This window comes from Benincasa hispida, chromosome 6 (genome assembly GCF_009727055.1).
Source record: "Benincasa hispida cultivar B227 chromosome 6, ASM972705v1, whole genome shotgun sequence".
Lineage (NCBI taxonomy): Eukaryota > Viridiplantae > Streptophyta > Magnoliopsida > Cucurbitales > Cucurbitaceae > Benincasa > Benincasa hispida.
Window position 1 is genome coordinate 15,394,336 of NC_052354.1, and position 13,362 is coordinate 15,407,697.

A 13,362-nucleotide genomic window follows, 5' to 3' on the forward strand; every position below is an offset into this window, starting at 1 on the left:
TTTTTAATCTTTTTACAACAAAATGTAAATATTTTTAAATATTTTTTATATTTAAAAAGGCCCAAAAAAATAATCATTTAATTGGATAGTTAATTATAAATATTTTTAAGAATTGAATATTATACTAAAAGTTATTTAACTAATACTTAAAATTGTACAAAGCACTTTTATAACTTTTGACTATAAAATATAAATATTTTTGAAATTTTTCTATTTATAAGAATTTTCTTATTTTTTTATTAACTAATTAATTTTGTAATAAATTAATCTATTAAAATTATATGAGATTGGCCTTAGTAATTTCATAAAATAAATATAAACATAATGTATTTCCTTCAAATCTTGATGACCTCTTAGGAATTACATGGTGTATTTGTTAATTTTCATTAAATACTGACAATAATTACTTTTCAACTCTTATTATTTGTAACATAATTTTAAAAATGACATCTCTCTATGGTTCACCGCCGCCTCTATAGGTTCATGGTACGGTTGACTGTCGTGGGCCGTCGCTTCAAACAATGGCGATCGTCTCCGCCGGGGGGTTTCCGCCGGTCATCTTCTACGGGTTTTGCAACTGGTGACTTTTGTTTGATCTTATTGAGGCTGGGTTTATACAAGTTTCACCGATCTGTTGACGTTCGTTCGTCGATCTGTTCTATGGGTTTCGCAACGGGTTTCTACGGGTCTTCGCCGGTCTGTTCGTCGCTCGTCTACGTGTCGCCGGTCATCTGGGTTCCTGGACTTGACCGCCATGTTTACGACTAAGGTTTGTATGGGTTTCGTTTGCGACTTGTTGACTGGTGAGAGGTGCTCGCAGTCGACTGGTGAGGCTGGGTTCTGTTATTCGCCGTGTTTTAGCAGCCAATTTGTTCGCAGACGGTGACAATCTTATTGAGGTGTGGGTTTAACACGGTGAGAGCTGGCGATGATGGTGCGTAAGTGGTCGCCTCTAAGACTGAAAGAGAAAAATGGAGGGCGAGTTGCTCGTCAACCCTTTCGTCTGCTTAGACCGGAGATCGATTCGGGATTGGGTGCTCGTTCTTCGAAGGTGAAGGATTTTGGGTTGTCTGATGGTCGCTCTGAGGAAGGTGAAGGGTATGGTATGGAGAGTGTTGGGTTGAAGAAGGAAATTTGGGTTGTGAGGGTTGAACCGAGTAGGCTGGGTATTGGGTTAGTTGATAGGCAGGAAGTGAAAGGGGTGTCTGGGAGCCTTAAGGGTGTTGGGGGCCTGGATGAAAACCGGGTTGTGAGGGATGTTGAGTTGGGCCTTGAGGGAGCTGGAATGAGCGGGCCTAATGGGAGTGGGCTGAGGATGAGTGAAGGAAATGGACTGGTGCAGGGGGAGCTAGGGAAAGGGTCGATAGGCATGGGGGATTTGGTGGGTTGGCCGCGTGGTGCTGGGCCAGAGTTGGGAGGCTTGAGGAGGCAGAAGTCAGGCAGTGAAGAGGTTTCACGGGCTAGGCTTTGTGAAAGTGAGTATCGATCGGTGGACACTCAGGTTCTTCGTGAGCGGGAGGAGCCGGTTTCTAAAACCGGTTTAACTAGGGGGTTTGGTCCAAAGTTGGATTGGTTAGAGGAGGGGTGTGATTCTGGTGGTTCTGGATCCAACGTGAAAGGGGGAAATTCGTTGGCGGCCCTTTTTGGGACTAAGTTGAGGGGTAATTTGAAGTTCATTTTCCCATTGATTGAAAATGATAAAGTTATTGTTGAACCTTGTGAGGAGATTATTGATGAGGGTGTCTGTATGTGGGAGAAATCTCTAGTTGGTCAATTTGTGGATGTCAAACTCCCGTATTCTATTATTTGTCGTCTTATTTAGAGAATTTGAGAACGTGTAGAGATGCCAACTATTACCTTATTGGAGAACGGTTTGATTATCTTTAAATTTCAGAAGGTAGAGTTACGAGATTAGGTGCTGGAGAATAGTTCGTGGCACTTGGGTGGCAAGCCCATCTTATTACGACAGTGGTCTCCAAGTATTGTTCCTAAAACCTTTGTGTTTAATTCTGTTCCTATCTGGATTAAACTAGAGCATGTTCCTCTGAAGTTATGGATGGGTTTAATAGTGTTAACTAGTGTTGTGGGTAAACTTGTCTCTTTTGATGTTGCAACAAGAGAGCGATGATGGTTATCGTATGCGAGGGTTTGTGTTCAGGTGGATGGTGATTCATTAATGCCCCATTCAGTCATTGTTAGAATGCGAGGTCAGTAGTTTATTATTCCAGTAATGTATGAATGGAAACCTCATAGGTGTACTTGATGTGGTTCCTTTGGGCATACTGGGGCTGTGTGTGAGCAATAGGGTGTGGAGAAGGGTCAGGAGTTGTGTATTGTGGCAGTCAATGAAGGGTGTTTGAAGGAGAATGGGGGAATTGAGAGTGTGAGGAAGGGTTAGAACTTAGGTATGGGTGCGAGGGGATCTAGCCCAGTGGATGAGATTAAGGGCACGGGGAGGGTTGAAGAGTTTACTATGGTTAGCCATTGTAGGCGTGATAGAGGAGGTGTAGGGAATAAGGGTGGTAGTGGGTCACCAGGTACGGCGCCCTTGAAGGGCAGAGTAGTTTATGGGTCCCTTAGAATTACGGGGTTTGTAAAGCATGTTGATGATCAACCAGTTTGATGTTTTGTGTGATGAGGGGGGAGACTCGTTGGCATTGGCATTAGTATAAGCAGATCCTGATCCGTTGTTTGTTATGGATGGGATGTTCGGGAGTTTGGGTAAAGGCCCAGTGGGAGGTGGTAGGTGTGATTGCAAGGTTCATGATTTGGTGTTCCTGGAATGTTAGGGGGTTGAATGACTCTGTCAATTGTAGGGTGGTGGTAGACTTTCTGGCTTCCTCCTCTGTTACTTTCTGTTGTTTGCTTGAGACGAAGGTTCGTCATGAGAATTTTGGTATGGTGATGGGTAGGTTTGGTGATGCTTGGAGTTGTGTGTGTAGCTATAGAGTTGGGAGGATCTGGGTGATGTGGCGAAAGAGTATCTATGATTTTTCCATTGATGTCAATGAGGATCAATTCATTTCTGGAACCTTAGTGAATATTGTATCTAGTGTTAGGGTACATATTGATGTTGTGTATGCCTCTAATCACGTAAGCGAGAGGAGGAACTTGTTGTCTCAGTTGATTGATGTGTGTGCCTCGTGGCAGCTTCCTAGAGTTGTTTTGGGGGATTTTAATGTTATTCGTAATAGTTCAAAGGATTTTGATGTTTGCCCTAGCTTGAGGGAGATGAAGGAGTTTGATGGAGTGTTATTGGAGGCGGATCTGGTTGAGTTGGGTGTGACAGGTAACTGGTTTACCTGGACTAGTAAACTTCAGGAGAATGGTATCTTGCGCCAATTGGATTGATGTTTGACTAATGAGGCGTGGAAGGTAACTTTTCCGTATTCGGAGGTTAGGGTTGGTCAGTGGGGGATTTCTGATCATAGCCCTCTTCTGGTTTCTACAGGGGAGACGAGGAGTAGGTCGCCTCCTACATTTTGTTATTTTTATCATTGGATGGAGGCAGAGGGTTTTCTTGATACTATCAGGTTATTGCGGAGAAGGTCTAAGGATGTGTCTCCTATGGTTAGTTTTGTGCGAAATTTGAAGGCAGTGAAGTGGGTTTTTCGTGCATCGTTTGGTAGGCGTATCTCTGTGTTAGCTGATGAGGTACGGGAAACTAGGCAGGTTATGGAGGCTGCTCAGGCTGCAGTAGAAAAGGATCCTGCTTCAGAGTCGGTGTGTGTAGAGGCGGCTTGGGCCACTAAGGTGTTTTGGTTAGTGGCGAGATTGGAGGAGGCGTCGCTCCGGCAAAAGGTCAGGGTGAGGTGGCTAGAGTTAGGTGATATGAACACAGCTTTTTTTCATCGATGTGTTCGTTCTCGTCGTAGTTGCAGTGGTTTATTTACGATCGTGGATGCTGGGGGTACTCGACCTGTCTCTTATACACATCTAGATGTGTATAAGAGACAGGGTGAGGTGGCTAGAGTTAGGTGATATGAACACAGCTTTTTTTCATCGTTGTGTTCGTTCTCGTCGTAGTTGCAGTGGTTTATTTACGGTCGTGGATGCTGGGGGGACTCGCCAGATGGTGCATGACAGGGTGGCAGGGGTGGCGGTAGAATTCTTTCGGGGTTGCTTAGGGGCTCAGCATGTGGGGTATAGGTATTTTACTACCCAAATTGGAGATATTGTACAGTTCAGTTGGTTCGAGGAGGGGGTGGAGGCGCTTGGTCGGCCATGAGTCGGGAGGAGATTCATAAAGCTTTATTCTCGATGAAGTTTAGGAAGGCTCCTGGGCCTGATGGATTTTCAGTGGATTTTTACAGAGCTGCTTGGAGTGTAGTTGAGGATGATTTCTGTGACGCTGTGTTGAATTTTTTTGAGACATGTTACCTGCCTGGTGGAGTTAATTCTACTACTATTACTCTCATCCCAAAGAGACGAGAGTTGAATGTATGGAGGAATTTTGTCCTATTTCATGTTGCAATGTTGTGTATAAGTGTATCTCGAGGATCTTAGCTGAGAGATTGCGGTTGTGGTTGCCTGATTTCATCAGTGGTGACCAGTCTGCGTTTGTTCCGGGTAGGTCGATTTTCGATAACATTTTATTGTGTCAAGAGCTCGTAGGGAGCTATAAGGAGGGTAGAGGGAAGTTGCATTGTGTGTTAAAGGTAGATCTTCAGAAGGCGTACAATTCGGTAAATTGGGATTTTCTGTTTGGTGTGTTGTTGGCTATAGGTACACCTCTTCAGTTTGTTAGTTGGGTGAGAACTTATGTTACTTCGCCTAAGTTCTCTATGATGATTAATGGTTTCCTTGAAGGGTTTTTTCCTAGTAGGAAGGGGTTGAAACAGGGGAATCCGTTGTCTTCTTTTTTGTTTGTGATGGTGATGGAGGTCTTGTCTAGGTTGTTGAATAAACCTCCTGTGTGGTTTAGGTTCTATGATAGGTGTGAACATTTGGGCCTAACTCATTTGATTTTTGCAGACGATCTGATGATTTTCTGTGCAGTTGAGAGAGATTCTTTGGAGTTTGTAAGGCATGTCTTGACAGAGTTTGCAGGGCTGTCTGGGTTAGTTGCAAATATTGGGAAGAGTTCCATGTTTGTTGCGAGTGTGGAGTCAGGGGAGGCGGAGGAAATAGCTGCGTATATGAGTGTATCTCTTGGTTTGTTGCCTGTTAGGTATCTAAGTTTACCTCTATTGGCGGGTCGGTTGAGGGCTATGGATTATGCGCCTTTGATACACAAAATTACAACTCGTATTAGAAGCTAAGTAGTGCGGTCCCTCTCATTTGTTGGGAGGTTGCAGCTTGTTAGGTCTGTTTTACAGTCCTTTCAGATTTTTTGGTGTAGCATCTTCGTGTTACCTGCGTGTGTAACTCATGAGGTTGATCGTCTGTTACGTTGTTATTTATGGAAGGGTAGTGTGGTGAGTCGGGGTGGTGCACGGGTGGCGTGGGATTAAGAGGTGGTGCGCTTTCCGTGGGAGATGAGGGGTTGGGTGTGAAGCATGTGGCCTCTTTGGAACCAGGTTGCTATTATGAAGTTGCTCTGGCTTCTCTTAATTAAATCGGGGTCACTATGGGTGGCGTGGGTAGAGGCGTATGTTTTGCGTGGCCCTGTTCGAGTGAGGTTGGAAGGTCTTGGTGCTTGAGGCCTATCTTGCAAAGTAGAGATAGATTCAAGCATTTGGTTCGTTTGATGATCGGCAATGGACGTATTGTTTTGTTTGGTGGGTCTGTGGCTTGTCGGGGGGGCCAATTTTGGATTCATACGGGTCTACGTGGTTCATGATGCAAGGAGTAGTTTGGAAGCGCGGTTGTCAAAGTTCTGGATGGTGGGGAGGTTGGAGGTGGCCTACAGTGTCTTGGGAGCTGCTTGAGATCTAGGGTCTTATCTAGGCAGTGGGGACTAGGGTGAGGGGGGAGGATTATTGGGTTTGGGTGTCGGATGCTAGTGGTCGATTTTCTATCGCTAGTGCTTGGGAGAGTATGTGTCCTCATCGTCCTAGGGTGTCTTGGGCTGGTATTTTGTGGGCGGGGGGTGGTATTCCCACGTCACTCCTTCTGTGCATGGTTAGCGGTGAGGGACAGGTTGAGTACGCAGAATTGGTTGAGAAGTTGGGGTGTGTTGTTAGAGGTGGATGTCTTCTGTGTGGGGGAGGTGAGGAGTCGCGGGATCATTTATTTTTTGAGTGTGGGTTTGGGAGAGAGATGTGGTCTAGTATGTTGCGTCAGTTGGGTTCGACGCATCGGGTGGCTGGTTGGGACGTAGAATTGAGTTGGTTGTGCCGAGTGGGGTTGGATAAGGAGGTACGTAGTAAGTTGTTCCGTGTTTTCTGGTATGCTTCCATATACTACATCTGGCAGGAGCGTAATCGGCAGCTGCATGGAGGTCAACTGAGGTCGATGTCTGCTCTAGTTCACCTTATGGTCTCTACGGTTCGTGCTCGTGCTACTTCCTGGCGGGTTGACCTTCTTGGTCTTATCTAGTGTGTGTACGGATGTTTTTTCTTTTTGAACTTCACGTTGTTCTCTATTTCGCTGTAGCCCCCTGGTTTATGGGGTTTTGGGTTCTTTTCTCTGCCTTTCTCCTTGGTGGTTTGCATGTTTGCATTTTTGTGTTGGGTTTGTTCTGGTCTTATCCTGTTGGCTTTGTTTTGGTTTTGTTGCCCCGTCTTTGCTTGTGTTTTGTTGCTTTGATGCCTTGATCCCGGGCTGTGGGATCCCCTTATTGTTGTATAATAATATCACCTATTCTAAAAAAAACTTGGGAAAAGCATGTTGTTAACTAGAATTTACTTTTAATTGACGGCTCCTGAAAATATGACCATGTTTGAAAGTAGTTACGAATCTCTTAAAATAATATTGTGTTGTTTTTAATATCACTTTGAAATTTCTTTTAATCATTCAGAATCAATTTTAATAAAAGAAAGTAAAATTAATTAGAAGGAATTAACAATATGTTTAGAAGAGATTTTAAACCTGACAAAATTGATTTCAACAATTTTTAAATCACTCCGTGCACTAAATCGACAATTCAAAACTCCATTCAAACTTTCATGATACTATACTATTTTAAGTCCCAATTTCAATGATAATCCTATTTCAAGTCTCAATTTCGACTTAAAATTATACACCAAAAGTAATTTTGAAATATTATCATTCCTTAAATATTTCTTAAATGTTGGGTTAATATCTAAACTTTTGAATGAATAAGCAAATTTCAAAGGCATTTGTTATAGTTTAACTAAATTACTATGAGATTTCTAATTGCAAATATGGTCCCTATATTTGAAAAGGTTAGAATTTACTTCTTAAATAGTCTCTATAGTAAACATCATTTATCAGGATTTTACCAAAATCATAAAAACTATTTATTGAGATGAACTAAATACTAACTTTCTCTAGACCGAATTTATAATTTAACCGTATTATGACTCTAAAACCATAGATTACCGGTAGAAGTAAACGATAATGGCATAACAAGTAAAATCAAACACAAGTTAACACAAGAAAAATTCACTTAAATATAACTCACCAAATAGAACATTACAGCAACTATTAAACAAGTACTAAAACTATCTCCCACATAATAATGTGTACAGACACAACACATCCAACAGATCACTTATGTGTTCTATCAACAAACTTTATTATACAACACAAGACCATTGATTTATTTAAGCCCACGGCCACCGACGATCAAGCACCCAATTCTGTGATAAGCCACTCAACGACGGCGGAAAAGTTGTGAAAAGAAAACAGACACAAAACACAACACATAATTCAAACCGCACCATTCACTTACCAGATTTCTTAGCAGCTGATTTGGTGACCTTAGCTCCGCTGGGATCCTTCTTTTCAACACTTTTGATGACACCAACAGCCACGGTTTGACGCATATCCCTGACTGCAAATCGCCCGAGCGGCGGGTACTCGGAGAACGTCTCCACCACCATAGGCTTGGTGGGGATCATCTTAACAAATCCAGCATCCCCATTTTTCAAGAACTTTGGCTCTTTCTCAAGTTCTTTACCAGATCGTCTGTCAATCTTGGTTAAAATCTCAGCAAATTTGACTGCAATGTGAGAGGTATGGCAGTCAAGAACAGGGGCATAGCCATTTCCAATCTGTCCTGGATGGTTCATGATGATAACTTGAGAAGTGAAATTGGCAGCTTCCTTGGCAGGATCATCCTTGGAATTCGAGGCAACGTAGCCACGCTTGAGATCTTTCACGGCGACGTTTTTCACGTTGAACCCCACATTGTCGCCGGGGAGAGCTTCTTGGAGAGCTTCGTGGTGCATTTCAACAGATTTTACTTCAGTAGTGAGTCCAGTTGGGGCAAAGGTGACGACCATACCGGGTTTTATAATGCCAGTTTCAACACGACCTACTGGAACAGTTCCAATGCCTCCTATCTTGTAAACATCTTGAAGAGGAAGACGAAGGGGTTTGTCTGATGGTCGCTTGGGCTCGTGGACTTGGTCGAGGGCCTCGAGAAGGGTAGGGCCTTTGTACCAGTCGAGGTTGGTGGATCTTTCAATCATGTTGTCACCTTCAAATCCAGAGATGGGGACGAAGGGAATTTTGTCTGGGTTGTAGCCAACCTTCTTGAGGTAGGATGAAACTTCTTTGACGATTTCATCGTATCTAGACCTGGAGTATTTTGGAGTAGTGGCATCCATCTGCGAACAAACAAATCAAACACAAAGTTATGAAGTATGTAGTAAATATTATTGAAGTTAAGTTATGGTGGGTCAAACACTCCTTGCAGATTAATAATATTGCTCCAGTAGTAAACTATTATGGATACTTGTAACTTCCCTAAACTTTAATATAAGTATTACATTTTCTACCCTTGATTCAATTTCTCAAATAACCCACTAATTATTTTCCCCCCAAAAAAACAAGTTTAACTAATGGCTAATGCATAGATTAGTCCTATTTTCCTCCACTCAACAAGGGGCTAACAGATCTACTACTTCAATACTGGCATAGACACCTTAGTGCCTTACTTCTCTTGTTTTAGTAAGCCTTCTAATCAGAGATGCCAGACCCCAAAGGCAAAAGAACTTGTGGAGTTGGAATTGAACTAAAATGAATTTTTGAATAATTTGTCAAAAATCGAAAATCATAAATTTCAAAAATGAAAACGTAACTCCAATGCCCTTTTCCCATTAAAAGTATACTGATCTCATATCATACAAATGTTTTACAAGGAATATTTAACCATATTTGGTGTGAGAACTTATCTAAAGTTTTTAAGATTATGATTTTAGTGACAAGAAAAATATGCGGTTATGTACTAAGCAAAGCAAACCCATTGAATGAGAAGATATGCTATCAACGAATAACCATGTAATTTCTGCCTCCCATGAATCAGAAAAACACAAAAATGGTTTGGCTGGGATTATGAAGACAGGGAAGTTTAAGACTAAGATTACAACACTCATTTAAGTTTATAGTGCAATTTAATGAAATTAAGAATTTAGGTTGAAATTGACCATAATTGATCTTTTACACTGAGAAGGAGAGGAAATCAAAGTTGATCACAACATTACCTTGTTGCAGCAGCAGATCATTTGTCTGACACCAAGAGTAAAGGCAAGAAGTGCGTGTTCACGGGTCTGCCCATCCTTAGAAATACCAGCTTCAAAACCTCCGGTAGTGGAGTCAATGATAAGAACAGCGCAGTCAGCCTGGGAAGTACCAGTAATCATGTTCTTGATGAAATCACGATGGCCAGGAGCATCAATAACAGTGCAGTAGTACTTGGTGGTCTCAAACTTCCACAGGGCAATGTCAATTGTGATACCACGCTCACGTTCAGCCTTAAGCTTGTCCAACACCCAGGCATACTTGAACGATCTCTTGTTCATCTCAGCAGCTTCCTTCTCGAACCTCTCAATAACACGCTTGTCAATACCTCCAAGCTTGTAAATCAAATGCCCAGTAGTGGTCGACTTGCCAGAGTCGACATGGCCAATGACCACAATGTTGATGTGAACCTTCTCCTTACCCATACTTGAATCTCAGTAACAAAAAAGAATCTGTAGCAAAATAAAAATTGGAATTGAAATAATGATACAAATATAACTTGAGCTCTAAAATGTTGATGCCGACGGAAATATCAAGGTCCTAATTTAATTTTAAAAATAAATTTAAATTAGTAGATAAACATTTTATCATTTTAAAGCAAGTTAATGTCTATTAATCAGTGTGTTTTTGTGGCTTATTTTATCTGTTTCGTGGATTTTTCTATAATATAATGATAATTTTGATTCCCCATCATGTTGATAACGAATTCAACGTGTCAACGAAAATTTAATTCATGAACTCAACCCAAAGTACACCCTACAATGAATAAAACCAAAAAGTAATACATACAACCCAATAGATGGCTCATAAGATCAATTAAAATCAAACTTTCCACAATATAAACATACTTCAACGATTAAATCCCCAAACGAGAACGCAGAAGAAATGGAAATTAAGTGTTCCTTTTAGTGCTTATGTGAGACGTAAGTTTGAATATTAAAAACATATGTAAAACAACAAAAGTAGGATTTCAAAAAGATTTCAGCACCAGGGTTTTGGAATCAAGAACAGTCACCATAAATCTTTCCTAATTACAAAAGCAAATATGTTACGAGGAAACAGAGCAAGTGAAGAAGCAGAGAAAATAATATCAGGTCAACGCGATTTAAAGAACGAGAAAAAAATCCGAATGTTCGACGTAAGTTCATAAGATATACTATATGAACTTAAATATCATTTCAATGAATCGAAAGAAAGAAAGCCCAACACAGAGGGCAGAGAAAGTAGCAAAATTAGAATAATAAATGACGGAACCAATTGAAATAGATGACAGTCCACATGGATAGACAAGGAAAAACAGGATATAATAGACAAAATTGAAGAATCGAACCTGAGGAAGGAGAAGGACCTGCGCTTAAACCCTCGCAGCAACTGCGAGAGAGAATAGAAGGAGTGCTAGATTGTTGAACTTGGTGCAAATGGGGATCGAGGAAATTGCCCTTTTACTGCTTCAAGAAAAACTTGCCCTCCAAGCAAATAGAATAGTCGCATGTTTTTTAAAAACTTGGTATCCAAGCAATTACTAGAATAGACGCATGTGAGAATATTCCTCTCAACCATTGTCCGGATCTGAGTGAGCTTAGCTCAACGTTAATTTAGCATAATTTTCTTTTTTAGACGTGGAGGGTTTGATCTTTTATCATCATAATTAATTTTTATATATATATATAAAAAGACAAGAAAAGTCTACCATAAAGTTCTAGGTATTTTATGTAATTTGCAACCACGGCGTTAGATTTTCATAGACATCTCAATATATTTTATTGATATTTTTAACCGTTCGACGTCGATATAAGTGGTGAATCGACATTTTCATTATATATTATTTAATTCTTTTGTTTTTCTTATAATATTTTCAGAAATATTGTCAATGTTGACATTTTCGTAAAACTGTGTCTCTATGGATATCCACATTTCAAACTGTAACATTTTTTTAGAAATGATTGGAACATCCTTTTGGCGGATCCATGAATTTAGATTTTAGTAAATGAATTTTTAGATTTGTGTTCTTGACTTTAAAAAATGTTTAATAAGTCCAGAAATTCTTAATTATGTGTCTAATAGATTGCTAAGGTTAGTAACAATTTAGTTTTAGGTTTTTGTTTTTTAAAATTAAGCTTATATCATGCACATTCTTACAATAATTTGCATCTTTCTAAAATATATGGTTGAGTTCTTAACCAAATTCAAAAAATATATATTCAGCTACTTTTTTAGTTCTTAAAATTTGGCTTGGTTTTTTAAATCATTGGTGAAAAGCGGATAACAAAGAAGAAATATGGACACGAAAGTAGTCTCCATATATTTAATTTTAAAAAATAAAAACAAAAACGAAATGGTTATCAAAGAGAGTCTAAAATATCCATTTTGCATCCTTCTCTTACCTATTAAAAAAATGTTAAAATTAAATGTTCTATTAATTGGATATTAAATTAAGGTCGTTTTCAAATAAATGAAAATAAATCAACTTATTTACAAATACAATAAAATTTTACTATTTATCAATCATAGACCATGATAGACATCCATTAATATTAGTGATAGATGTTTATCGTAGTTTATCATTGAGATACTTGAAAATATTTTTAGCAGTTTTACAATTTAAAACAATTACGCTTAAATTTAACTTTGTGTCTAATAAGTTTTATTGGACACCTTTATAAAATTAATGTATCTATTAGCTACAAAATTTAAATTTAAGTTTGATCAAATACAAAAAAAAAAAAAAAAAAAGTCTAATAAACAATTGATTTTTAAACATTTCTAATATCTTTAAGATCTATTAGACACAAAATTGAAAGTTTATAATCATATTATACATTTTTAAGAGGTTTATTGATAGATTTGTTAGTCACAATCTTCAAAACTTAGGGACTAAATTTATAATTTAACTTAAATATATAAGCAAATATTTAAACTTAGATATTATTGGCTTTTTTAAAAAAAAAAAATAGAATTAAGTTTTTACATACAATCAATTCTTGAGTTTACTAAAAATTAAAAAAATATTTTTATATTTCTATATATATGTGAGAAAAATTAAAATATAATTAAAATTTTCTAACTTGTTTCAAATGCAACACAAAAATAAAAATTTATATATTTCAAAAATAAAAATTTAAAATTTAAAATTAATGAATAAATATCTGTGTTCAAAATCCTGTTTTTTTTGTAAATATATATAGTTATTGATAAATTAAAATTGTAAAATATGTGTTATGGTATTTATATACTAATTTGATATTACGTACATTGCATAAAGTTTAAAAATAGAACTCAATTATAAAATGTTAATAATACAACATTAATTTATGTATAAGATAGTTTTATTTTTTAAATAAGTCATGAAAAAATGTTTATAAAATTTTTAGAAGTTGGATTAGGAAAAATAATAGTTTTTTTAATGGAGTATCAAGAGTATTATAAAGAATATATAAATAAAATGTGTATAAAAGAATATATAAACAAAAATATTTTGTACTGTTTTTTTTTTTTTTAAAAATGTGATAATTACCATTTTAGTAAAAATAGTCTGTTTTATTTTAATCGAGATGATTTGATTATCTTTTTAATATCAAACTTCAATATGAACAATAATAGTATTATTATTTTTTAAAAATTCAAGTCACTATATTTGGATTTGGATTATTTGATTATCCTCTTAATTTTGTAGGACTTTTTTATGATAATTACCTTGTTGCTATTTTTTTTAATTTTAATTTTGATGATTTGATTATCTTCTTAATTTCAAACTTGGTTTTTTAAATCAAG

The 13,362-nt window shown here is 38.0% G+C and overlaps 1 protein-coding gene and 1 non-coding gene across 3 annotated transcripts; both read right to left on the reverse strand.

The window, feature by feature from the left end:
- Positions 1 to 7,495: 7,495 nt before the first annotated feature.
- On the reverse strand, positions 7,496 to 11,075 carry LOC120079721 (elongation factor 1-alpha). 2 transcript variants are annotated; one of them, XM_039034054.1, is made up of 3 exons: positions 10,922 to 11,075; positions 9,555 to 10,043; positions 7,500 to 8,678 (listed from the first exon to the last, which is right to left on the reverse strand). In XM_039034054.1, exons 2-3 carry the CDS (start codon positions 10,014 to 10,016, stop codon positions 7,791 to 7,793), a joined length of 1,350 nt encoding a protein of 449 aa, XP_038889982.1. In that variant the 5' UTR covers positions 10,017 to 10,043; positions 10,922 to 11,075; the 3' UTR covers positions 7,500 to 7,790. The 2 variants fall into 2 exon arrangements, with proteins under 2 accessions (XP_038889983.1, XP_038889982.1); XM_039034055.1 differs by lacking the exon at positions 10,922 to 11,075 and having other exon boundaries at positions 7,496 to 8,678; positions 9,555 to 10,022.
- LOC120080645 lies at positions 9,282 to 9,404 on the reverse strand. The gene has a single exon (XR_005482597.1). It is a non-coding gene; the product is annotated as a small nucleolar RNA snoR83 (small nucleolar RNA).
- Positions 11,076 to 13,362: the final 2,287 nt, after the last annotated feature.

What these genes read in the sequence shown, in the direction of transcription:
- LOC120079721 (XM_039034055.1), bottom strand. Translation starts at nt 10,016, where the DNA reads ATGGGTAAGGAGAAGGTTCACATCAACATTGTGGTCATTGGCCATGTC. An exon ending in TGATCTGCTGCTGCAACAAG is followed by an intron (nt 8,679 to 9,554) that starts GTAATGTTGTGA and finishes GTTTGTTCGCAG; the next exon opens with ATGGATGCCACTACTCCAAA.